The sequence below is a fragment of the Telmatherina bonti genome, assembly GCF_933228915.1.
Source record: "Telmatherina bonti genome assembly, chromosome: 12".
Taxonomy (NCBI): Eukaryota; Metazoa; Chordata; class Actinopteri; order Atheriniformes; family Telmatherinidae; genus Telmatherina; species Telmatherina bonti.
In genome coordinates this window covers 6,426,595-6,452,578 of record NC_136610.1, presented here as the reverse complement: position 1 = coordinate 6,452,578, position 25,984 = coordinate 6,426,595, and the positions used below count along the sequence as shown (strand labels likewise).

The 25,984-nt window shown below is 46.5% G+C and overlaps 1 protein-coding gene across 2 annotated transcripts in view; it reads right to left on the bottom strand.

The window, feature by feature from the left end:
* The window catches only part of arap3 (ArfGAP with RhoGAP domain, ankyrin repeat and PH domain 3), a 63,184-nt gene that overhangs the window by 12,333 nt on the left and 24,867 nt on the right, over positions 1 to 25,984 (bottom strand). Inside the window, exons 3-25 of one of the 2 annotated variants that reach the window (XM_079250314.1) lie at positions 24,669 to 25,571; positions 22,349 to 22,389; positions 22,136 to 22,218; positions 21,976 to 22,058; positions 21,470 to 21,709; positions 20,213 to 20,282; positions 17,730 to 17,850; positions 16,358 to 16,542; positions 16,133 to 16,239; positions 14,313 to 14,512; positions 13,954 to 14,039; positions 13,214 to 13,396; positions 12,978 to 13,119; positions 8,371 to 8,475; positions 7,092 to 7,248; positions 6,915 to 7,017; positions 6,592 to 6,790; positions 5,835 to 5,898; positions 5,539 to 5,702; positions 4,368 to 4,580; positions 2,180 to 2,285; positions 1,964 to 2,111; positions 1,821 to 1,889 (exon numbers count right to left, since the gene is read on the bottom strand). In XM_079250314.1, coding sequence (XP_079106440.1) covers positions 1,821 to 1,889; positions 1,964 to 2,111; positions 2,180 to 2,285; positions 4,368 to 4,580; positions 5,539 to 5,702; positions 5,835 to 5,898; positions 6,592 to 6,790; positions 6,915 to 7,017; positions 7,092 to 7,248; positions 8,371 to 8,475; positions 12,978 to 13,119; positions 13,214 to 13,396; positions 13,954 to 14,039; positions 14,313 to 14,512; positions 16,133 to 16,239; positions 16,358 to 16,542; positions 17,730 to 17,850; positions 20,213 to 20,282; positions 21,470 to 21,709; positions 21,976 to 22,058; positions 22,136 to 22,218; positions 22,349 to 22,389; positions 24,669 to 25,571 — 3,772 coding nt within the window. The remainder of the gene's footprint in view (positions 1 to 1,820; positions 1,890 to 1,963; positions 2,112 to 2,179; positions 2,286 to 4,367; positions 4,581 to 5,538; positions 5,703 to 5,834; positions 5,899 to 6,591; positions 6,791 to 6,914; positions 7,018 to 7,091; positions 7,249 to 8,370; positions 8,476 to 12,977; positions 13,120 to 13,213; positions 13,397 to 13,953; positions 14,040 to 14,312; positions 14,513 to 16,132; positions 16,240 to 16,357; positions 16,543 to 17,729; positions 17,851 to 20,212; positions 20,283 to 21,469; positions 21,710 to 21,975; positions 22,059 to 22,135; positions 22,219 to 22,348; positions 22,390 to 24,668; positions 25,572 to 25,984) is intronic. The other variant, XM_079250315.1, reaches the window with a different exon arrangement.

Below are 25,984 nucleotides of genomic sequence, written 5' to 3'. Positions count from 1 at the left end.
TTTAGGTATTCATATTTCGCCAAATATTAGGACTATTCTTAGGAAAAATTTTGAGGTGGTTCATAAGAAAGTTAAAGGAGATCTCACTAGATGGGCGGAGCTCCCAGTGTCCTGGATGGGCAGGATAAATTTAATTAAAATGAATGTGTTACCACGTCTTCTATACCCTTTACAAATGCTTCCAATATATTTAACAAAAAAGGTGATAAAGGATATTGAGAGGGACTTGTCAAATTTATATGGAGAGGGAAAAAGCCCAGATTAAGTTTTAAAACTTTGCAGTTACCCAAAGATGGGGGTGGACTCGCTCTTCCTAATATTATGTATTACAACTGGTCTTGTCATTGTAGAATTCTCCATGACTGGGTACATGCTTATTTGAAGGGAAAAGGAAATCCCCTTGAATCATGGGCGTGTACTCCCTATTCATTAATAAGTGAACTTATGAGAAAGAAGAAGGTAACACAGACTAATGTGTTGATTTACAATACTATAAAAGTTTGGCGAGATATGAATAAACATACATCTTATATTTCCAACCTCTATTACTTGACACCTTTAATGAATAATATTGATTTTCCCCCAGGGGTCAAAAGTGCTGTTTTTCAAAGATGGTACAGTGCTGGAATAAGAGTAGTTGGTGACTTATTTGAAGGTAATATCCTTTTGTCTTTTGTACAGGTACAGAGTAAATATGGTATTTCTCAAAAGGACTTTTTTGCATATTTACAAATTAGACATTTTGTTCAAGTAAATTTTGGACTTACTCAAGGAACAATGTTGCCAGGACCCATCGAGAAATTTGTACTGGATCTTAATGTGAAGAAGTCCATCATTAAGCAGTCGTGTGCAAATTTACAGGAATATGCTGGACATCATCTTGGAAAGTTGATTGATCGATGGGAGGAGGATCTTCAGTGCCACTATGATGAGACTGACTGGAAAGATTGTATTCGATTTACGCATACATTATTTCTTAGCAATAAATACAAAGAAATTCAGTATAAAATATTACATAGGCAGCACAGGACTCCGGTCTTCCTGAACAAGATAGACTCACTATGGTCCCCCTTATGTACTAAATGTAAAATTACTGATGGGACGTATTTACATTGTCTATGGAGCTGTCCAAAGATATCGAAGTATTGGACTTGTGTAACAAAAGAAATAAGTGCTATATTGAAGAGAAGAATCTGCAAAGACCCGGGTCAGTTTCTTTTGGGGCTGCCGTCTTCTAATAAGTTTGCAGATAGAAAACAATTTATGTTAGTAAATAAGCTTTTATTTTTAGCACGGAAGTGTATTTTATTCAATTGGATAAAAGATAAACCACCAACTGTTACTCAGTGGTATAAAGAAATTTTTCAAGTTTTACCTATGGAAAGACTGAGTGCAAAGTTGAATGGTAATGATGACCGTTTTTTTTATTTATGGCGTCCCTTCTTGGACTACTTACCCGGAGACTTGAGCGGTGTCCTTCGGAGAGGTACAGGCCTGAAGTGGAGTGCTTTGGGTCTATCCGAATGAATATGTGATGTTACGTTTGTGACAGATGGAGGTATTTATTTTTTCTATTTTTGTGATATATTTTTTTTTTTTTTTATATTGCTCAGACTGCTCATCGTTCAGTGTTATGTTTTGTATTTATTTTTCCATTTGTGTTGTTTTGTTTTGTTATATTAAAATTCAATAAAATATATTTACAAAAAAAAAAAAAACATCAGCATGAACACAACCTGTTCGGTGAAGGTAAAAAAGAAAAAGGTCTGGATTCCAGTCTTGGGATTCTGATTTGGGACCAGGTCTGGATGTGTTGATACCTGTGTGTCCTTCCAAGAGGTGATGAGGCTGACTTCCAGCTCGATCTGAGTCTGATGCTCCTCGTCAATCTGAAACAGCGTCGGAGGTAAGCAGGTTGTTCATTCAGAAGAAGATCTTCTTCAGGTGCGCTTGGTTTACTCACCTCAAAGACATACAGGTAGTTGTCGATCAGATCCTCCACGATCTTCACCTCGTGCTCCCCTTTCCCGTCGGTCTGGAACAGGCTCGGGGCAAACAGCAGCGACAGGTTCTTAGTGCACATCTGGTTCAGATCGGCACACTTCTGGACCCTGACAAAGAGATGAGGAGTCAGAATTTGGTTTACAGAGACGGTTCTGTTTCTGCTGCTGGAACTCACCTGTACAGGTGACTGATGAGGGCCGCCAGAGTGGTCCGGTTCACACGAGGAAGACTCCGGATGATTTCTTTGTAGCGGTCCAACCTCAGACGCTTCGGAGAGATTTCTGGACATGAAAAGAATATTTTCAGGAAACAGTTCTTCAGAGTCTGGACCCGAATTCTGACAGCAGAGATTCTGGGGCCTCATTTACGAAGCTGTCGCAGCACAAAACCTGGCGTACGCCAATTATAGTCAACTTTTGGGATTTATCAAAACACGACTTGGTGGTAAAACGTCCGTACCTCCACGCCAACTCTGACCCCGGCGTACACACAAAATCTGGAGAAACGGGAAACGGCGACACCAAAGGCAGAAAATAAAACCAAAGAAATTGTGTGAAATTTGATACATCTGTTCAAAATCCAATATAAACCTTTTCGCAGAATGCCGTACATTAATAGCATTTGCAAAAAAAAAAAAAAAAATAGAAAAGAAAAAAAAAACCCCGCACATTTGATATTGTTCCTCCACCACAGAAAACATCAACTACTAAAATCTGTTCTGAAACTAAACAGTTCTACATGTTATAAAAACCATTTCACACAGTTAAGTCGTACAGAAGCAGCCATAATAACAAAAGTCTAAATGAATAATTGCATTAAAATGACGTGGTTGCCCATCATCAGGCTGATCAGGGTGTTTCCTCCACCTGAAGTGATGGTTGGATATAAAATGCTCCCCAATGCGTAACGGCGCACAGTGGCTTATCTGTCCCTGCGGATGATCATGGAGACCCTGGAGTTGATCCGGCACCTTCCAAAGGGAAGAACTGACAAGTTGCGGCTGCTCGCTCCTTTTTCCAACCCAGAGCAGAGGAACAGAACGATGTTCTCCACAACCAGACACGCCGTGGTGTAGCGGCCATCGGGCAGGTGGAGGCAGGTGGAGGTGCCTCCATGCCCAGGAGGAAACCTGTTGTACAGCTGCAGATGTGTGCAGATAGTGGAGACGCTACATAACATGCTACTAAATGACGTCAGCGCTTCACCTGCGTTCACCTGAACAATCATCCAATCTGAATGATTGTGTTGTCAATCATCCTCTCACGTTGGAACCAAACGCTGCTGCTTTACGTCTAGAAGTGATGCAACACATCAGAGGTGGAGAATTCTGATTTATTCACAAGTTTATCTTTAGTGTGGTTTCTGTCAGGGTGGTGTTTGTTTCTCTCCATCTCCTGCACCTCCTCCTTCATGGCAGTTATTGGTTCCTCTGTGAGGACACCGCAGCTAGGGCACAAGGTGGAACCACCGCCCCCCCCTCTCCGACCACATCTGCAGCGCTGCAACCCAGCTGGGACACACAGGAACACCAGTATGTTCCCAGTAAATAAACTGGAGTCAGAGATGTCTCATTTATGTCCGTTCATTTTATAAAATGAAACAAAGGAATGAAGCACTTCCAGCATCATCTGGAGCATTTTGTTCCAGCGTATCTCTGGACTCCTTCATTTCCCCGCCAGCTTCTAATCTGTGGGAGTGGGCAGCGCCCCCCCCCTTCCTCCTCCTGTGAACCAAGATGCACTTTCTCCCTACATTTTATTTTCTGACCACTTTATTTTTACTTTCGGGATAAGTCCGGACTTATCCCGGACTTTCGGGATAAGTCCGGTCGCTGAAGAGACAAGCTGACAGTGTCTGTCCTCTGCTAACCTCCTCTGCCTTTCTGGTGGTGCTGATGTCCATCCCGTCTCCACCAGATAAAATATTTTGACATTTTACAACCTCATCGATTAGAATTTCTACCTGATTTTCAAAAAAATCCTCTTTTTGGCTTTTTTCCTGCTGAGCCGTCATGGAAATGAGCTCGATTAATATTTATCAGGGGTGTTCACCTGACCTTTTATGGCCAACAGGTGGGCGTGACAAGATGTTCCCTCACGTGCGCAACGTTTAGTGTTGCTCCTGATTTATGAAGCTAAACTGGCGTGGGACATGCACACGCACTGCTTTATAAATCGGAATGTTTTTTTGCGCCACATTTTCCGTACGTACGCCACCTGTAGTCATCATTGCTACGCACAGTTTGATAAATGAGGCCCCTGGTCTGAAATCTGGACCCGAATACTGACAGCAGAGGTTCTGGTCTGAAATCTGGACCAGAACTTTGACAGCAGAGGTTCTGGTCTGAAGTAAACTGGACTCACTAGCAGCCTCCTGCCACAGCGGATGCAGGTCTGCCATGAAGATCGGGTCGTCGATCTCTCTGAAGAACCTCTTCAGAACATCAGTCACGTCCTCAATGAAGTGGTCTCCGATCCGCAGCTTGACGTTCCGAGCATCTTTACGGAACTCTTCCATCAGCAGCCTGATCCTGGATTTGGCTCCATTCTTCCTGTAGATCCCCTCGTGGCCCAGACCTGCAGAGAAGCAGAACAAACCCACTTTGGTTCCTGTAAGCAGAAGGTCCAGCTGCAGATGTCGGCATGGACGTCAGACTGCGTTAATCCTTCCGTAGACCTGGACCTGAATCCCTGGATCCTTTGGAGCACTGTTTCTCAAATGGGGGTACACGTACCTCTGGCGGTACTTCAAGGCATTTTAGGGGGTACATTAAATATTTTGAAAATATATGTCCCAAAAACTCGCCAACCAATGGGAATGCACCCCTGAAAAGAGCCCGCTCATGAAAGGTTTGTGTCAGAAATTAAACCAAACAATCAAGAATCAAAACCAAAGACTGTGAAGCGCAACCAAATAGAGAGAAGAGAGAAAGAGGAAGAGGAAATTGCGAACAAAACTACTCAATTTAACTAAATAAAAGCCTAATAGTTTTCATGATGATTGATAATTTTTGATTTTGAGATCATTTATTTGACTTAAGTTTTAGAAAGTTTTGGTTTTAATTGTTGTTTTTTGCTTGAGTTTTAAAAAGTTTTGCTTGGAGATTATGGAACAAATCTGATTCCATAGGTACTGTGTTGCAAAAAGGTTGAGAACTGCTCTGCAGGACACGTAAACTTGTCAGACTTCATCTGGTGGCTTTAGTTCCCAAAAGGGTTTTTCCAGGAACTGAGAATATTTCTTCAGATCTTGATGTTCCTCTGATCTCCAGAAGAATCAAGAACTCTCTGAAGTACTGAGTCCGAACCGGACCCTGTTGGAAGGTGGAACGTCTCCCGGTACTTTGTGGTGGAACTGGAAGTTGTCATGGCTCCAGAAGTCTCTCGGGTCACTGGAACGTCCACGAGAAGTTCTGGTTTCTGCTGGATCAGACCTGAACCACCATTCAGCTCGCACAAAGTTCCTGGACCTGGACCTGACCGGGTTCTGCTGACACACAGGAACTGACCAGAGGTTAGCCATTCTCTAACTCACCGTACTGCGTGATGAAGGCGATACAGCTGTCGACGATGATGGGAATGTCGTTCCTGCTCATCTGCTGCTCCCTCAGAGCATTCCCTCTCCCTCCGGCCGCCCGCTGGATGTCCGAGAACCACAGAGAGAAGTCCGTCCGCCCAACGCCCTGAAGATGGAGGGTCCTGAAGCACGCCATGAAGACGGAGATGACAGAAAACACAGAGATGAAGATCACGGGAAATGAAGATGAAGCATGAGATGGTCATGAAGGTGATGATGATGATGAAGAAGATGTCACAGCAGCGTCCTCTCACCTTCCCTTCTCCACCAGAACCAGGATGTCCTTCTTCTCGTGGTTCTCGCCCTCTGAGGTGATACCTACAACAGACAAAAGCCTAGAGTTACATCTGCAGACCAGGACCAAAGTCAAGACCAAGATCGGGCCAGGTCCAGCGCCAGGGCGGGGTCCAGGACCAGGACCAGGACCAGGACCAAGACCAAGACCAGGACCAGGACCAGGACAAGGGCCAGGACCAGGACCAGGACCAGGGCCAGGGCGGGGGCCAAGACCAGAACCAGGACCAAGACTAGGACCATGACCAGGACAAGGGCCAGGACCAGGACCAGGACCAGGACCAGGGCCAGGGCCAGGGCGGTGGCCAAGACCAGGACCAGGACCAGGACTAGGACCAGGACCAAAGACAAGACCAAGACCGGGCCAGGTCCAATGGGGGGCCAGGACCAGGACCAAGACCAGAACCAGAACCAGGACAAGGGCAAGGACCAAGACTAAGACCAGGACAAGGGCAAGGACCAGAACCAGGTCCAGAGCCAGGACCAGAACCAGCGCCAGGACTAGGACTAGGACAAGGGCCAGGGCCAGGACTAGGACCAAGGCCAAGACAAAGACTGGGCCAGGTCCAAGGCCAGGGTCAGGGTCAGGGCCAGGACCAAAACCAAGCCCAAGACCAAGGCCAGGTCCAGGGCCAGGGCCAGGACCAGGACCATTGCCAGGGCCAGGACTAGGACTAGGACTAGGACCAGAACAAGGACCACGACCAGGATACTGACTCAGTTCCTGCAGGCGGTTCAGGTTGATGATGTCCTCGGCGGCTCCGTCGTTCCGGGGGCAGATGAAGAGGTTGGACTTCTGCAGGACAAAATAAGCTTCTTTCCACTGCTGAGGGTCCAGCATGGCCCGGTACCGCATGAGCCCAACCCGCTCAAACTCCCGGGTCAGCAGGCAGTGACAGCTGATTGGCGTCGCAGCCTAGCAACCAACGACAGACAGAAGGATGTTAACCAGACATTTTATCAATACTGAATTTACAAATTCTCCTCTGGACTCCAGCGGCTCACACAGAACCAGAACCCAGACCTGTGGGGGTTCTGACCTTTACGATGGCTCGCGTCCAGTTGTGCAGAGCGTCAGCTGTTTCCAAACCAAACTGATAAAGTTTTCCCGAAGTCAGATACAACTCGAAGGTGTAGCGGAACCTGACAGACAGAACAGAACCGTCAGAACCGTTATACGAACCAATGATCGCCGGGTTAGGATGAGTAGGAAGAACCTGTCAATGAATCCGTGGCTCCGGTTGGACGAGTCGGGTCGGCTGACTCCCACACACACTATGTCTTTGACGTTGATCTGCATGCAACATTCTGATGAGTGATCCGACTCGTAGAGGAGCAGGGACTGGTCCACGGTGCACCAAAACTTCTGGAAGTCTGAGAACAAGAGCAGGTTCAGGTTCTGCACCTGAGCTTACCGAGTTACCATGACAACACATGGTTCTTATTCTGGACAAACTCCAGATTTTAAAGTTTAGTCTTCAAATGATTCTTCTGATGAAGAAGAGAATGAACTCCTCAGCATCCTCATCGTCACCTGCAGCTTTTAAAAGGTTCTGACCCGGTGAGCAGCTCCTTCATGTTCAACAACCAGAACCAGAACCCTGCACAGAACTGCCCTGAGGCCAGACTGAGAACAACTAATGACCTCAACTGACCGATGACCATCCATCCATTCATCCATCATTCATCCATCCATCAATCCATCCGTCCGTCCGTTCATCCATTCGTCCATCCAACCCTACATCCATCCATTCGTCCATCCATCCATCCATCCATATGTCCATCTACCATCCTACCATCTACCATCCATCCATCCCTACTTCCATCCATTCGTCCATCCATCCATCCATCCATCCATCCATACGTCCATCTACCATCCAGCCATCCACCATCCATCCATCCATCCATTCGTCCATCCATCCACCATCTGTCCATCCATCCATCATTTGTCCATTCATCCCCAGGGTCTCCTCCCAGAGGGACGTGCCTGGAACTCCTCACAAGGGAGGCGTCCAGGAGACATCCTCACCAGATGCCCAAGCCACCTAAACTGGTTCCTCTCAATGTGGAGGAGCAGCGGCTCTACTACCCACACATCCCAAATCAGTGACAAAACTCCTGATCCATGTCCACTTGTGTCATCAGTGACAACGTTCCAGATCTGAGAGGATGTTCCAGATCTGGAATGTGTCATTAACTGGACAATGACAGTAGAAAATATTACAGAAACCTTCAGAGAGCTAGAGAACCTTGGATCTGGTTTCTGGATCAGGACTCCGGATTTGGATTTTGGATTAGGACTCTGGATCTGAATTTTGGATCAGGACTCTGGATCTGAATTTTGGATCAGGACTCTGGATCTGAATTTTGGATCAGGACTCTGGATCTGAATTTTGGATTGGGACTACTGAAGCTGTGAAATGAAGTCTGGACCATTTACAGCAGTTCTTTGTGGACCCAGAAAGGACAGAGTCCTCCTGACCTTCCTCCTCCCACCTTCTCGGGTCTTCCTGGATAACGTTCCTCTGCTGGTGGAGCTGGACTTGTAGAGGAAACCAGAGTGAAGAACTGGCTGCATGATCTCATCGTACACGCTGGGATCTGACGGAACACACACAGGAAGGGTTGGATAAACATCAGAAAACAGATATGTTGCCATTTAATCAGACGTCAGCACGTCAGATGAGACATTCAGGTGCTGTTAGGAAAAACAGCCTACAGACGAGACCGGAGCTGGAGTCAGTTGGTACTTGTCAGGAACCCCTTCAGCCCAGAACCTCAGACACAAAACAACTTTTCTTTTAGCAGCAAAGTAGACACAAGCACTGATTTTAAGCATAGTGGTTCAGTCAGCTTGGAGAGTTACTGCTAGAGTTTCTGTCTTGGTTTCGGGTCTTTGGTGCCGGGCTCTGTCGTTACCACATTTTCTCTGAGATCAACAACAGCTGAGTCCGTGACGCGGGTCACACTCCCTGTTCAACTGCTGGGGGTAAGCAGAAACAGGCGGTTTCAGCCGGCTGCAAAATCAAGCTGAGTGGACTCAGCTGTGTCAGCTCAGGTACTTAAGCATCCCAGGTGCGCTGTCGCGTCAGTCAGGATGTCAGCCCACGTTGAGTTCAGACCACTAAAGGGTAAATATCTGCGAGTCTACCTGCGCGAGTCCACCGAGCAAAGACACGAGCAGCCGTAGTTAAGCTCACGATACCATGTGTCACCAACCCATCCCCGTCCAATATGGGTACAGACCAAGGCGTGTGTCCGACAGATGACGCAACCTTCTAAACCTCTCTCGACCACTGTCTCGCACACTATCCGCATGTTCTGTCACCTTCGGTCTTTGGAACTGTCAGTCCACAGTTAACAAAACAGAATTGATCAGTTCACTGATGTCAGTCTCAGACGTTCAGGTCCTAGCCCTGACTGAGACCTGGATCCGTCCAGAAAGCACAGCTACTCCAGCTGCCCTCTCCCTTAACGCAGATTTCACACATACACCTCGCTCTACCGGATGAGGAGGTGGAACGGGCATCCTACTTCCTAAAGAATGGAACTTTATCTCTCTCTCTCTCTCTGTCCATTGGCTTCCTACTCGGCACTCGAATATCATGCAATAAAGGTCTCTGCACCTACCAATACATACATCTGGTCATATATCGCCCTCCAGGAGGCAGTATGAATGACTTTATCTCTGAGATGGACATGTTACTCAGAGATAAAGTAATTCATACTGCCTCCTGGAGGGCGATATGTGAATGTGAATATTTAAGTCTCCCATGACAATTAGGGGTGTGCCATCATCAGGTATGTCAGAGAGATGGACATGTTACTCTCTGACATACCTGATGATGGCACACCCCTAATTGTCATGGGAGACTTAAATATTCACATTGGCAAAACTCGGGCCAATCACTTTATGAACCTCGTCAACTCATTCAATCTCAGGCTAGTCCAGACTCCTCCAACACACAAAGCCGGCAATGCTCTTGATTTGGTTCTGACCAGAAACTGCTCCACAGTTGATCTGTCTGTCACTCCGCTGCACATTTCAGGCCACTTCCTGGTCACATTCTCAGTCCTTCTCTCTCATGGTGTTCAAGAGGCTCCGAGGATGGTTTCCTACCACATAAACCCGAGATCTCTAAGCCCTGCACAACTGTCTGATGAGGTTAACTCTACCCTCCCCTCTGATTCAGACTTCTCCTCACTGTATGAATGAGGCTACAGAAACACTCTGCTCCTCTCTGGACAAACTCTGTCCTCTGCTGTCTAAACCAGCCAGACAGATATCCACCCAGTCCATGGCTCACTGAGGTTCTAAGACGTCACAGAGCAGGTCTCAGGGCAGCAGAAAGACACAAACCAAATAAACTCACTGACTTGTCAGAGTACCGACTTCAGCTCTCACTCTTCACATCCAGCCTAAAGGCTGCCAAGATAGACTTCCATCAGAAAAAGATCTGCAATGCTCCTAACGCACAACAGCTATTCATGGCATTCAACTCTCTTCTCTCTCCACCTCCTGCTCAGCCACCAGCCATGCTGACCGCAGAAATGTTTGCATCCTTTTTTACTGAAAAGGTTGCTACCATCAGTAATCAATTCTCTGAGCCTGACCAGCTCAGTCCACCACATCCAGCCAGTGGTGCTTCATTTTGCTCCTTCCACACTGAGTGAGAATGAAGTCCTAAAGCTTCTACAAAACTCTAAACCCACTACCTGTGCACTTGATCCAGTCCCTACAGATATCCTGCAGAGCATTTCTCCTACAATCAAAGCTGCAGTGACTCATATTATCAACTCCTCTCTTGAAATTGGGGTCTTTCCCTCTGTCTTCAAGCAAGCTCGGGTCACCCCGCTGCTGAAGAAACCCACACTCGACCCAGCCCAGGTTGAAAACTACGGGCCGGTCTCGCTGGTGCCTTTCTTATCTAAACTACTAGAGCGTGCAGTCTTCAGTCAAATCTCGCAATTCCTCCATGATGAAAACCTTTTTGATCCATATCAGTCTGGTTTTAGGCAAGGCCATTCCACTGAAACTGCTCTCCTGTGTTACCAATTCCCTCCGGCTTGCCAGATCCACTGGTCAATCTTCAGTCCTGATACTTCTGGACCTGTCTGCTGCTTTTGACACAGAGAACCATCAGATTCTCCTCTCCACACTCTATGAGCTTGGCATCTCTGGATCTGTCCTCTCCTGGTTCTCGTCCTACCTCTCAGGAAGATCCTTCAGAGTATCCTGGCGAGGAGAAGGGTCCAGCTCACATGAGTTGAAAACAGGGGTGCCTCAAGGGTCGGTACTCGGCCCTCTTCTCTTCTCACTATACACCTCCTCACTTGGTGCAGTCATAAGTTCTAATGGCTTCTCCTATCACTGTTATGCTGATGACACTCAGCTTTTCCTCTCCTTTCCTTTGGATGACACAACCGTCTCAATGAGAATATCAGCTTGCCTTGCTGACATCTCGGCATGGATGAAGACTCGCCATCTTCAGCTCAATCTGTCCAAGACAGAGCTCATTATCTGCCCAGCCAATCATTCTTTACATCCGCAATTAAGTGTGAAGCTTGACTCTGTCACACTTGTTCCTACATCTGCTGCCTGGAATCTGGGTGTCATGGTGGATGACCAGCTGACCTTTAAGGTCCATGTTGCCTCGGTTGCCCATACTTGCCGATATGCTCTCTACAACATCAAGAGAATCAGACTGTACCTGACAGAACACACAACTCAGCTGTTGGTTCAGGCTCTGGTCATCTCACGCATCGATTAGTGCAATTCCCAACTGGCAGGTCTGCCTGCATGCTCTGTTAAACCTCTGCAGTGATCCAGAATGCCACAGCGCATCTGGTTTTCAACAAACACAGACTAGCTCATGTCACTCCGCTGCTAATCACTCTTCACTGGCTTCCGGTCACAGTACGCATCAAATTTAAAGCTTCGCTTCTGGCTTACAAAACAATAACTCTAACGGCTCCCGTCTACCTTCACTCCCTAATCCAGACCTACACTCCCTCTCGACAGCTACGTTCCACCAGTGAAAGACGCCTCGTGTTGCCACCACAACGTGGGACTAAATCACCAGCCAGACTCTTTTCCTCTGTTGTGCCACGATGGTGGAATGATCTCCCAAACTCTGTCCGCTCTGCAGAATCCCTGTCTACTTTTAAGAGCAAGCTGAAGACTCAGCTCTTCAAGGAGAACTTCAACACTTAGTATAGCTGTATTTATTGGAAAGTTGGAGAACTTATCCCAGTTCTTTGCAACAAACTTTATGGTATTAATTCTTTGTATTATAACATCGGTGATATTATGGGGTGAGAAGGGAGTAAACAAAAAACAAAAAAAAAAAAAAAAGAGCCTGTAACACTTTATGGAAGGATCTGCGTCCAAGTGGATATTCCACCAGCATCTTCCTACCATGTCCTCTACTGTTTGATTTCCTGCTTGTGTTGTTCTCACTCATATGTAAGTTGCTCTGGATAAAAGTGTCTGCTAAATGACTGTAGAATACAATAGAAAAAGTCCAGCAGAACCCAGCTGCATAGCACAAGCTTATAGAGTCCAGAACAGCAGGGTTCTAACCTGATGTGGGACAGAATGGTTCTAACCTGATGTGGGACAGAATGGTTCTAACCTGACGTGGGACAGAACGGTTCTAACCTGATGAGGGACAGAACGGTTCTAACCTGACGTGGGACAGAATGGTTCTAACCTGATGTGGGACAGAATGGTTCTAACCTGACGTGGGACAGAACAGTTCTAACCCGATGAGGGACAGAATGGTTCTAACCTGACGTGGGACAGAACAGTTCTAACCCGATGAGGGACAGAATGGTTCTAACCTGATGAGGGACAGAACGGTTCTAACCTGATGAGGGACAGAACGGTTCCAACCTGACGTGGGACAGAACAGTTCTAACCCGATGAGGGACAGAACGGTTCTAACCTGACGTGGGACAGAACGGTTCTAACCTGATGAGGGACAGAACGGTTCTAACCTGATGAGGGACAGAACGGTTCCAACCTGACGTGGGACAGAACAGTTCTAACCCGATGAGGGACAGAATGGTTCTAACCTGATGAGGGACAGAACGGTTCTAACCTGATGAAGGACGGTGACCCAGCAGCTCATCGTGTCGCTGGCAGCCGTCTGATTCGCTGGAGAGACGAGCTGCTTCCGCCTCAGAGAAGATTTGAGTGACAGTTTTTAGGAGAGTCTGCTCGGAGACGGCAGAGCAGAGGACCTGTTGGAGACACAGTCAGCTGATTTACAGATACACACACCTACTCTGCGTGTTTGTGTGTGTGTGTGTGTGTGTGTGTGTGAGTGTTACTGACCCGGAGCAGGTCCTCCTGGCTGCTGAATGCTGGGTGGGCCAGACGGAACCGACCATCCCTGTACTTCTGGGTGATGAACTCCCTCCTCTGCTCAGGCGAAGCATCGCAGTCCAGCTCCTCGGACAGAGAGAGACGGGCCGCCCAGAAATCGTTGGCCCTGTCGTTCCCCAGCATGATGAACAGCTGACACAAACAAACAAACAAAGTGAGTCTGCTTTCCCCTTACAGCCTCATGCTGAGCAGAACCAGAGCAGGCGATGTTCCCAGCTAAGAGAGCGGTCCATGTAAAAGCCACACACACACACAGACCAATCCAAACGTGGAAATATAACAAGACGTGTGTGTGTTTACAGACTGTCATCATCCTCAGATCAACAAAACAACTCAGAAAAACCTGTAGAATTTTCTGTGTCTAAAACTATCAATAATGAATCATCGATCGGATTAATGATTATTCAGTCAGGGTGTGTTGTGTTCACCTGGATGAAGGGATGGATAGATGGAGGGATGGATGGATGGATAGAGGGATAGATAGATGGAGGGAAGGATGGATAGATGGATGATAGAGGGATGGATGGATGGATAGAGGGATAGATAGATGGAGGGAAGGATGGATAGATGGATGGATATATGGATAGATGACCAGATGGATGGATGGATGGATGAAGGGATGGATGGATGGATGGACACATGGTGTAACAATGGAGGAATGTATGGGTGTGCGTTAGTTGTGGTCCCACCTGGACTATTTCATTGCTCCACACGCTGGTGTCAAGTTTCAGACTCTGAACTTTGGAAACCATTGTCCCCAGACCTCTGTGCTGTCCTGGACACACACACACACACACACACACACACACACACACACACACACACACACACACACACACACACGCAGACACAGACACACACACAGACACACACAGACACACACACACACACACACACACACACACAGACACACACATACACACACACACACACACACGGTTTATTACGCATCACCCCAGCATAACTCCAATGACATAAAATCAGTTTAATGGTTTGCATTAAATTTCTAAAATAAACTTCCCTGAAGGAGCACCTGAACATCTCCTACCTGCACAGTTCTTGCAAATGACCACACACAGATTGATGGAGGCCCAGTCCGGGTTCAGGGCCTTGCAGTCAGCACACATCCTGTTGGAACGGTTGGACCAGATCTTCTCAGCTACCTCGTAATCGGACAAAGTCTCTGCTATCGCCTCCTGCAGTGCCTCCATCCAGTCACGCTTGTCCCGGTCCGACTCAGCTGTGAAGCTGATGAGGTGAAGCAAACATCTATGATGAAACTTGCTGGACAGTTGCCATGAAAACGGCATTTTAAAGGAAACTTTCTCTATTCCAGGTATCTGATTCTCTCTGACAGAACCAACATTTTTAGTACTTCTGATTCACAGAGATAATTCTGGGACTAAGACTCAATGTCCGGTAGAGAGGACCAGTTCCATCTGCAGATCACCATCCATGCATTCATCCATCCGTCTGTCCATACATCCATCTGTCATCCATCCATCCATGTGGCCATCATCCATCCATCCATTCCTTCCTTCCATCCATGTGGCCATCATCCATCCATCCATCCCTTCCTTCCATCCATGTGGCCATCATCCATCCATCCATCCCTTCCTTCCATCCATGTGGCCATCATCCATCCATTCATCAAGTGTCCATCCATCTATCCATCCATCCATCCATCCATCCATCCATCAAGTGTCCATCCATCCATCCATCCATCAAGTGTCCATCTATCTATCTATCTATCTATCTATCCATCCATCCATCCATCCATCCATCCATCCATCCATCTGGTCATCCATTCATGCAACGACAGTTTTTACTCACAGAGATAAAAGACGAGAACATTCTGAGACATCTTCATTATGACCAGAATCAAAGAGGTTCTGGAACAACGAGGTTGTGGAGCAAGGTTCTAAAAAGGGGTTCAGCCAAAATGAGGTTCTCAAACAACCATGTTTTGGAACAACAAGGTTCTGGAAGAACAACCTTCTGAAACAACAAGGTTCTGAAAAGAGGTTCTGCCACAAATAGGTTCTGAGACAACAATGTTCTGAAACAACAAGGTTCTGGAACAGAGAGGTTCTTCAGTTGAGAGATGTTCTAATCTGGTGAAAACCTCTCTGCTCAGAATAAAGGAGACAGCCTCAGTGTAGCTTCATATTGATGTCTGCTGCTAGTAAATCATTCATTCATTACTCAGATGTGATAATCAGTTTAATGACTGACAGATGAGCGGATAAATTTAAGCTCCATGAAAAAAAACAATTCTGAAAAAATTAAATATGTAACTGAATAGTTACTCTTCCTGGAACCAGTTACTTTTATCGTTCTGTAATAAATGTGACAGGATCATTGAAAGAATAGTACGGAAATGTTACAGGAATGTTTTGGGGATGTTACAGAAACACTGAAGGAGTCATATAGAAAAGTTGCAGGAATCTTCCAGGAATGTTACATGAATATCACAGTAATGTTTGAGGAACAACGAAGCAACAGCCTTGGAAAGTAACAGAAATGTTACGGGAAAGTTTCATGGATATTACAGGAATGTTACAGGATCACCGACGAAATTAATAACAAAGGTTGCAGGAGTCTTTCAGAAATGTTACAGATATATTTTAGAAATTTTACAAGAATATTCAAGGAATGTTGTTGGAACAGTTGAGGAAAGTTGCAGCAATGTTAAAGAATGAAGTTGGGAATCTTGCATGAACGTCACATGAGTGTGAGGAAGAGGAATGTACTTGGGAAGCAACGGTAAACTCAGCAGTGCTGCAGGTTTTTCTCTGGGATTTTCCGGTTTCCGCCTGTAGCATGCAGAACAGGATTCAGGTCCTCGGAGAGAAAGGCAGACTCTACCTGAAGGTTTTGTATGGAGTGATGAGCTCAAAGCTTCGGTGTTTTCCGTCTCGGATTGTTGCTCCTCGCGCTTCGATTAACGTGATGCCGATTCCGTTACGGAAACACTGCAGACACACATGAAACGTGTCAGAAAAAGTCTTTCATCCTGTCTCATTCTGGTTGTTTCTGTCTGTATCAGTTCGTTACGTTGGGTGGACGGAGTTCACCTGCCCACGCACTCACCTGTTCGCTCTTGTAGAGCCAGATCTGGTCTGTGTTGATGGCGGCGTACACTTTGGATTTGTTTCCTTTGAATTCAAGGACACCGTGTTTCTGGCAATGAGACCCAGGCCCGAAACGGCGCCGACCAAAGACCAGCTGATCCCGGACGTGTTCCTGCAGCGTGGACAACCAGTGCCGCTTCAGCACTGACACACGGGACACAGTTATGCTGTCGTCATGGCAACATCAACAGCAGCATCGTTATTGTTTATAGAAATAACTGATTGAGACTGAGACGACTAAGAACTACAAATGAATGCTGGAAACAGAACAAGTACCAGTAAAACGTATGGAGACACTTTCCCATTACATTTAATGAGTAAATGTGACACAAACTTCTGTCTGAACATTGTGTCCTAGAAATGATAAATAATGGTGTTCATGATTTCACATTAAAATGGTTAATTATTATATTGCTGAAATGAAGCAGTGTGTTTGTGTGATTGGATTTAACTCCAGCATGGTCTGATTACTCCATGGAGTTCCACATGGTTTCTTTATGGGACCATTACTGTTTTGTGTCTACATTAATTACAACCAATATTTTCTGTCTCCGGTAATGTTTGCTGATGATACAACATTTTATTTCCCTTTGACTTTTCAATTTTAGATGCAAAGATGCCAGCCTCTGCAGGTTCGAGTCTCATCTGGTTCCAGTCTCAACTGGTTGGAGCCTCAACTGGTTGGAGCCTCAGCTAGTTGGAGCCTCTGTTGGTTAGAGTCTCAGCTGGTTCAAGTCTCGGCTGGCTCGAGTCTCAACTGGTTGGAGTCTCAGCTGGTTGGAGCCTCTGTTGGTTAGAGTCTCAGCTGGTTCAAGTCTCGGCTGGCTCGAGTCTCAACTGGTTGGAGTCTCAGCTGGTTTGAACCAGCAACGTTCTTGCTGTGAGGCCGCAGTGCTATACATTACGCCACCGTGCAGACCAAGTATCATCAAGTAGATTTTAGAAGTCATTGTTGAAGAGGACCTAACCTGGAGGAGACTGGGTTAGTTCTACATTTATTAGATCAGTTGGGACAATACAGAGGACCTGGATGTTCCTGATGATCTTGTATTTACTTAAGGTTTATCTGTGAGTTTCTCTTTTCAGATTGGAGGTCAGCTCCTGTTTCCTGCTGGAGCTGCTTATGGAAACTTCTCTGAACTCAGAGTTTTCCCTCCAAGCTACCAGCAAAGCCAGTCTTTTTAACCAGCAAACCAGTGTTGAACTGTTTAAAGAGAACTGAGCGTATCCACATATTTGAGCTCAGACTGACTGATGAAGATGCTGTTGCAACATGGCCAGATCAGTGATCAGTAAGTGCAGGTAAGACCTGGAGATTTCGGTGAACTTACCTTCGTTCTCTGTCCGGAACACAAAGATCCGCTGACTTGTCACTATTTCAAACTTGTTGTCTTTGGCGGAGCGGGCCATCTGGATGGCAGCCAATGGGATCACTCCTTTGGGATAAACATCCTTGAAGAAGACACAAGTGGCAGGAGAGAGGTCAGAGTTCAAACGCCTCCATCATCAGAGGACACATGTGCTTATGATCACACCTTCTGGATCATATGAACATATGAACATGTGGAGCCATGAGTGCAGGGGTGTTTTCACAACAACACACTTTCTAGTGTGACAGCAGTAACACCATCTATCTGACCATTAGATGTAGAACTAAGACGGGGCTGTGGGCATACGGGCGAATGACAGAAATCTATCAAACTCCGACCTGCCTGGAGCAAAGAGCTACTCAGAGAGTTAGCTTTCCACTCCTGCTCTCAGCGAAGGCAGACACTTTTCTCTTTTGCTCCTGTTTCTTCCCTCTCCTCCCACTCTGGCCTGCGACTTTGTCCTGTCTGGCTTTGAGCCTCTTTTTACATCTCTTTACTTCCACTCAAATTTACATCATGGATTTGATCGGCTGGTCTCTCAATGCAATTGATCAAATTTTCTCAATCCAAAGATCGGGCAGAGGGGAAGCCGCATGTCCTGAGGGGACGCTTCCGGGTGGATACATTCAGGACTCATGGGCCAGGTGGAGATCGATGTGTCTGGCGGTTCTGTCCTCTGAGGACGTGGAGGACATTTTTGGATTATTGGTGATCGGGATTCTGCTGATTGGCGTTGGTGGAGTCCTGATCTACCTCAAGACCCGTGAGATTCTGGCAACAACTGGCAGGTTGCCAGAATTCTGTAACGGTATGTGCCGGGCACAGACTCTTGCGTTGACCGGACTCGACCGTAAGCAGGATGCCAGTCTGGTCCATACTGGTCATTTGGCCGAGGTCCCGGAGCTGGTCCGCAGAATCGATAATAACATGGAGAAGATGTCTGCTAGGATCGGTGGAAATTGACCCCCCCCATTCGGCTGTCTGGAGCTGCCTGCCTGAGAACGGCTATGGACTCAAGGCCGAGGGCAAATTGTTTTTCCTCTCCTGGAACCCAAACAACAATCATATCTGGATTTGGCTTGCCAGCGGCATTGGGCCGGCGCAACCCGACCTGAAAACGGAAGAAGACATGTTCACAAACGCTATGTCTTCCCTCCTCAACCGCCCCCAGTCCCCTCCCACATGACTCACAGCCTCCCTGGACTTTGTGTGTCTTGTTTTAGTTTGTGCTCCAGTGTATGAGGTTTTTTTTCTCTGTATGTCTGGACTGCGCCCGGAGTTACATGACCTTTTTTTTTTTCTTTAACCCCGCCCCATGATCCTAATGTATGTCTTATCTTGTAAGGCAGCGCCGGTAAACTGGCTGCACGACCTAAGCTTAAGCTTGGTTCTGTATTACTCTTTTGTCATTAATGTTACATGTCTGTATGTCTGACCTTGGACGAGCTGCCTTGAACTCTGAATTTCCCCTCGGGGATAAATAAAGTATCCTTGATTTGATTTGATTTGAGAGAACGGGAGCTAACAAAGGGAAGCGGGCTAAAGCTAAATCATGCTGTTAGCCGTTAAAAACTCGGTGATGGTACACTTTGCCTCCTTGCAGCGGGATATCAGGTACCTGTCAATCAAAATGACACGCCTGCAATTATGTAAAATTTGGAGATAAAATTATTTCTCAACAGAGGACAGAAATTCACTCCCCCCACAGTTGTCATGAAGGTAAACATGTCCTACAAAACCAAAAAATGGTGTTTATTTCTGCTGTAAACATGTTTATTTCTGCTGTGAAGTTGGTCTTTTTAACATTGGAGACTCTGGAAATTTGCTCTGTTTTGGAGCCCCTAGTGGATGAAGGGGGAACTGCAGGTTTTGGCTCTTCTGCATAGGCTTCACTTTTAACCACCGGAGGTTGCTACTTGGTACAAACCTGACATGCGCAGTGAAACGTTTATAGATTATGCTCCACACACACATAGAGGCAGCTACCTCCTCATGCAGGGTTAGATCCTGCATCTCAGGGCCTCCTCCAAAGGCTGCGGCACCCTGCTGATGTGCAGCATGTTTTGTTTTGTTTTTACATCATCTGTCACGTCATGTCAATGTTTGTATCTGGGCCATGGCGTGATGCTCTAAACCAGACGTTTCTGAATGGGAATTGCATTTGTATGTGTATGTGCAGGTGCTTCGGCTTCCTTCCACAGTCCAAAAACAACGTATGTAGTGTTGACCAAAAACAGAAAAAAATCCATGGATGGATTTTTCCTCCACATTCTGTTCAACTAACTCAGTTTCACATGCAGAAACAAGCCTCAGCAGCTCCAGATCACCTAGATGTGTCAGGTGATCTGTCAGGTTTAATGGGAGGAGTCACAGGTCATGTGACAACCACAACTAAACTACAAGACAGAGCGTGGTCACATGACTAGAGCAGTGGATGTACGTACCTTATCGCTGCTAAAGTACATCAGGTTTTTGCCGTCAAACTTCACAAAGCGCTTCTGGAAAACATAGTTCCTGAAACATAAAAAATCCACATTAAATCGGTCACATGATCACACGAGAAAACAACAGTCAGGCCCGAGTTTGTAAAAATGTTCAGGAGCAGCCGGGGAATAGAGAGGAAACCACAAACACACACCGAGCAGAGGAAGAAGAGCAGGAGGAGAAGAAGGCGATGAGGCAAAGACAGTTCCTCAGTACGGAGGAGACACAGGGAGAAGCAGAGAGGAGGAGACACAGCAGGGCAGCTGTCGCTGACCTCCGACCCCTGACAGATACACAGACAGAAAAACTGTGGAACCAAATCAAGGAAACCAGTAATCTGATCATAGCACATGTTGAAATCAATCACTCCTGATCGGACCACACGTTTGAATCAAACGCACCCATGATCGGACCACACGTTTGAATCAAACGCACCCATGATCGGACCACACGTTTGAATCAAACGCACCCATGATCGGACCACACGTTTGAATCAAACGCACCCCTGATCGGACCACACGTTTGAATCATACGCATTCCTGATCGGACCACACGTTTGAATCATACGCATTCCTGATCGGACCACACGTTTGAATCATACGCATTCCTGATCGGACCACACGTTTGAATCATACGCATTCCTGATCGGACCACATGTTTGAATCATACGCATTCCTGATCGGACCACACGTTTGAATCATACGCATTCCTGATCGGACCACACGTTTGAATCAAACGCACCCATGATCGGACCACACGTTTGAATCAAACGCACCCATGATCGGACCACACGTTTGAATCAAACGCACCCCTGATCGGACCACACGTTTGAATCATACGCACCCATGATCGGACCACACGTTTGAATCATACGCATCCCTGATCGGACCACATGTTTGAATCAAACGCACCCCTGATCGGACCACATGTTTGAATCAAACGCATCCCTGATCGGACCACATGTTTGAATCAAACGCACCCATGATCGGACCACACGTTTGAATCATACGCATCCCTGATCGGACCACATGTTTGAATCAAACGCATCCCTGATCGGACCACACGTTTGAATCATACGCATCCCTGATCGGACCACATGTTTGAATCAAACGCACCCATGATCGGACCACACGTTTGAATCAAACGCATCCCTGATCGGACCACACGTTTGAATCAAACGCATCCCTGATCGGACCACATGTTTGAATCAAACGCACCCTTGTGGTGACAGCTTGTCCAGCCAGCCGCTGATGACGGGCGGGGCTCTCTCAGTCAGTGACGTGTAGCTGGCGTAGGGGGAGATGGTCAGGTCCTCGTCAGCCTCTGAGCTGAAGGTGTGGGGAGGTAAAGAGAGGCGGCTTAGGGGGGGCGGAGCTTCCCCCACCGTGCTGTAACCCTGAGAGTCTCCGGAGTGAAACGCCTGCGACAAACGTTTCGTCCAGGAGAACTTGTGACACCTGGAGATACAAAAGAAACTTTATTAACAAAAAAAAACAGATCCAGATCCAGACCCAGTTTTGAGTCCATGAAATATGGTTAATGTCTTGTAGAAGATTTAAGGTGCTGGTTCTAGCCCTGGTTCTGGTCCTGGTCATGGTACTGGTTCTGGTTCTGGTCCTGGTCCTGGTTCTGGTTCTGGTACTGGTACTGGTTCTGGTTCTGGTCCTGGTTCTGGTTCTGCGCGGAACCCATGGGAACATGTAAAACACGGTGGCATTTGTACCCATGATCTTCTGCGTGTCTGTCCTCCTCCGGCCTCGTCTCTCTTCCGTCCAGTCGGCTTCTGTCACTCTGCAGGACAAACCGCTGAGTTACACGTTTTCTCTCCCAGCAGCTTTCTGTACTGGGCAAACTGGAAATGGGTGTGGCTTATTGTTTCTCACTTCACTGACGTGCGGCGGTCTTCTGGTGTGGAAAACCGTCTCACAGTAGGGGCTGATCTCCTCCTCGGGGTCGTCGGTTGAAGCTGGAAAACAGAAACTGGAGGTATTACTGCTGGAGTCTCACCACAGCGAGTCCAGGATCCTGTGTGTGTCATCAGCTCCATTACCTGCAGCGAAACACCTAAACATGGTCGTAGGGAGACATTAACTCACCTCTGGCTGATGATGAAGAGTTGTTACTCAGAGTGCTGCCACTGGAACACACACATACAAGATCAATATGATCAATAACTGCTTCATGTTTGAGTTTGTGTTGATCTCTGTGAGACGTGATGATGTGTCGCAGCTTTAACAGAACCAGGTCCAGTCCAGCCATCTGCCATCAATACTGTTCTGCTTTTTTCAGCATAAACACCTTGAAAATCTTCAGCTCTGCCTAAAACTCACAAACATTCAAGGATTCAAAGGACGGCTTCATCATTTGGTTCACTGCTGTTGTTGTCCCCACCTTTTAGGACACAAAATGTCTCATTAAGTCTCAGTAAAATCATGTTTTTACTCTAAAAACTATAATTATTAATTCTGCAGGAGGTTAAAGCAGAAACTATCACCAGCATGTGAACTTTGATTTCAAGGCCTGGACTTAAAATGCTGTTAAGCAAAATCAAAAGTTTCATTGTAAAGAATTTGGAGAGACTTCTTTATGAATAATTGTCCCATGAATGCTAACAAGGTCAAACATTGTGGCCAGAATGGACAAAAATCTCTCTAGTGACGAACAAAGTTTAATACTTAGTAGTGTTCAGATGCAGATCAATATCAGAAGGAGTTTCACCAAATTACTGCAAGATGAGACAGGAAAAATGTAATAAAATAACAGAAATTTTGGATAAACATTTAAAGCATAAATTACACGTACAACAGTCAATTCCAGAGCCATTCTGAGATTTACAGAGTGTCATTGAACATGTCAGAAATCAGTTCAGATCCTACGAGCAATGTAGAAGAGAAGAGGTGTTTTATTTAAAGTGTCTCTATTTCGCACATTTCAGGCTCATTTGTTTTAATATGCAAATCTAGAAGAAAAGGGTATAATCAAGTATTTTTTAACAAACCCCGTCATAAATTTTTTTATTGATCCTCTCAGATCAGCATCTGTCAAAAACAAGCGAACAGAGAAAGCTCCGCCCTAAGCTCCGCCTTAAGCCCCGCCTTCCCCTGCTGTGGTTTGCGTCTGATTGGTCAACTGCTTGTTAAATATTTGTCAGGAGCGTGCACATAAGCTGTTTTCTTCGTAGAAACACAGACAAAACTGGTAAACAAACCCAAATAGTAACTGCAAATAAAATCAACACCAAACACAGTCGTAGATGTTCAAGCGCAAATCAGATCCGAAACGAGAGCGAACAACTCAGCAGCAGCGAATGCAGCAGGACGTATCTGTTTGGTAAATATTCGCTTTCCAGCTATCGTGCAAAACAACGTTGCTTGCCAGTTTTTACTCTCCTTTTATCATGTCGATATTAATCAAATCAAATCAAAGATACTTTATTCATCCCCAAGGGGAAATTCAAGGTTCAAGACAGCTCGTCCAGGATTTGACAAACAAACATTTACGACAGATAAACAGGTCGAACTGAACTTAGGCCAAGCAGCCAGTTTTACCGGCGCCAGCTTACAACAGATAGGAACAGAGGTACATTAGGATCATAAGGGTCGAGGGGAAAAAAACATATACCTCCAGACTGTGCCTCTAGATGGCGCAGTCTGGAGAGACAGAAAAAAACACCTTATATACACTTAAACACAAACTCAAACGAAGTATAATAGGTGTAGATGTGATATACTGCAATGCCCTCTACATCTATCGTTCCACGTAGCTTATCATCTGGATGTTTTTAGCCTGACCAAAACAAACCAATGTTTTTGGGTCGTTCAGTTTTACTCCCAGCTTGTGTTTCAGGATGAGAAATGAGGTCCTTCAATGTAGGAACAGACCCTCCTTTCAGCTGAAGCCCGGTAGCAAATCGTCATACTGGCCCGTTTTTATCCAGTTAACCATCGGTCACCAATGAAAACATTGCAACGTTGGCTGCTCCCAAAAACAAACGAAATCTGAACAAATTTAGCTTTCCCTCACAGACGAAGAAGCATTTCTTATGCAACATGTTTGCATCGACCAAAGCTTTAGCCTCTTCCGCCTTACACTGAGCAGGAAAGGTGGGCGTGGCTTTCTCCTTGTAAACATGCACAACCTAGAGAAGCCGACCAATCACTGAGTCCCCCACATAAACTGTTATCACATAAACTCATGCGCTTTTCCAAACAGCATAGAAGATCCAGTTAAGACCTGCAATTGGCTGGAAGCTAAGAGGCGGTTCTGTTCTTTATTTCTGAGGAAACAAGCTGGTCTGACAGATGTTAGCAGCTGCTTGCAGAGATTTAGGCTTTGTGTTTTCTTGCTAAAAAAAACATTCACCGAAACCTTTAGTCTGGATCCTGGTCTAGAGTCTGAACCATCAGAGGGACCCACCTGTTCCTCTCGGGGTTCCTGTCGTGGTTACGAGGTGGAGTGGGCGGAGCTTCCTGGGGGCTGCTGTAGTTCCTCCCTCTGCCGAGGCCAGTAGAGCTGGGTGAGGCACCCCAGTAGATCTCATTGGAGACCATCTCTATCCCTGTTCCTCCTGCAGAACCTGAGGATCCAGACAGCTTGTCCAGACTACCGGGACGAGGCAGCGAGGACAGAATCTGCTTCTGCTCTGTGCGTACAGGTGAAGAGGAGGATGAGGACTGCCGGAACATGGCGGACAGGGCCCCGCGGTTCAGGCGTGGGGGGACAGGCGGCACCAACCCTGCTGTGTCTGACAAAGACAGGCTGCGACTGGGCCTGGTTCTGCCCGCCTGGCTCGGTCTCCGTCCAGACTCAGGTGTGTCCTCTGAGCTCAGACTTTTATCAGGTGTGGGTGTGTCCACTGAGCTCAGACCCTCCAACACAGTGAAGCAGATGGATTCCTGGGACAGCCTCCTGGGAAGAGGCGGCGCAGGGTCCACTGCTGGACAGAAGTGGACTGGTGCAGTCCTGCGCCGGTTGAAGACAGTTCTGGGTTTGGGGACGGGCTTCACCGCCACTTTGCTGCTGTCAGAGTTGGTCAGCATGGCGGTGAGGTTGGGAGTTGAGCTGTTTCGAGGTCCGGGTGACTGGAGGGGCGATGCTGTACTGGAACCTCGCTCTGTCACCGACTGACAGCGGTCGCGTGGCGGATCAGCTCTCTGATTGGCTCTCTGACCCTCTGTCCTCTGGATGTGGCTGACTAATCGCAGGATTCTCTTCCTGTGTCCTGTAGCGGTCACACCTAGACTGACCAATGCGTCATGATCCAGGTGTGTGAAGTCTCTAGCCAATAGGAGGCTAGCTCTGCGGAAGGTGTCCAGGTACCTGCAGGACAACGGGATCATGAATGTACCTTCAATAATAGTCATGTTTCTTGTTTTTATGACTGATTCTGGTTTGTTCTGTTGGTTTCCTGTCAGAGACCACCGTTCTGTTTATTATGTAGCCTGCAGCGCCACCTGCTGACCATCTGAACATCTGTGGAGAATGTTAGCAAAGATTTTCTTCAAAATCAGAACAAACATGGCAGTCGGGTGGTTATCATCGTCTGTGCTGAGAGGGATGGACGGGACATTTAATTTAATTTTTTTAATTTTTTTTAAATTTAAATTTAATTTAACTTAATTTAATTTAATTTTACTTGACTTTAATTTAATTTAATTTTACTTGACTTTAATTTAATTTAATTTTACTTGACTTTAATTTAATTTAATTGAATTTCATTTAATTTTACGTGA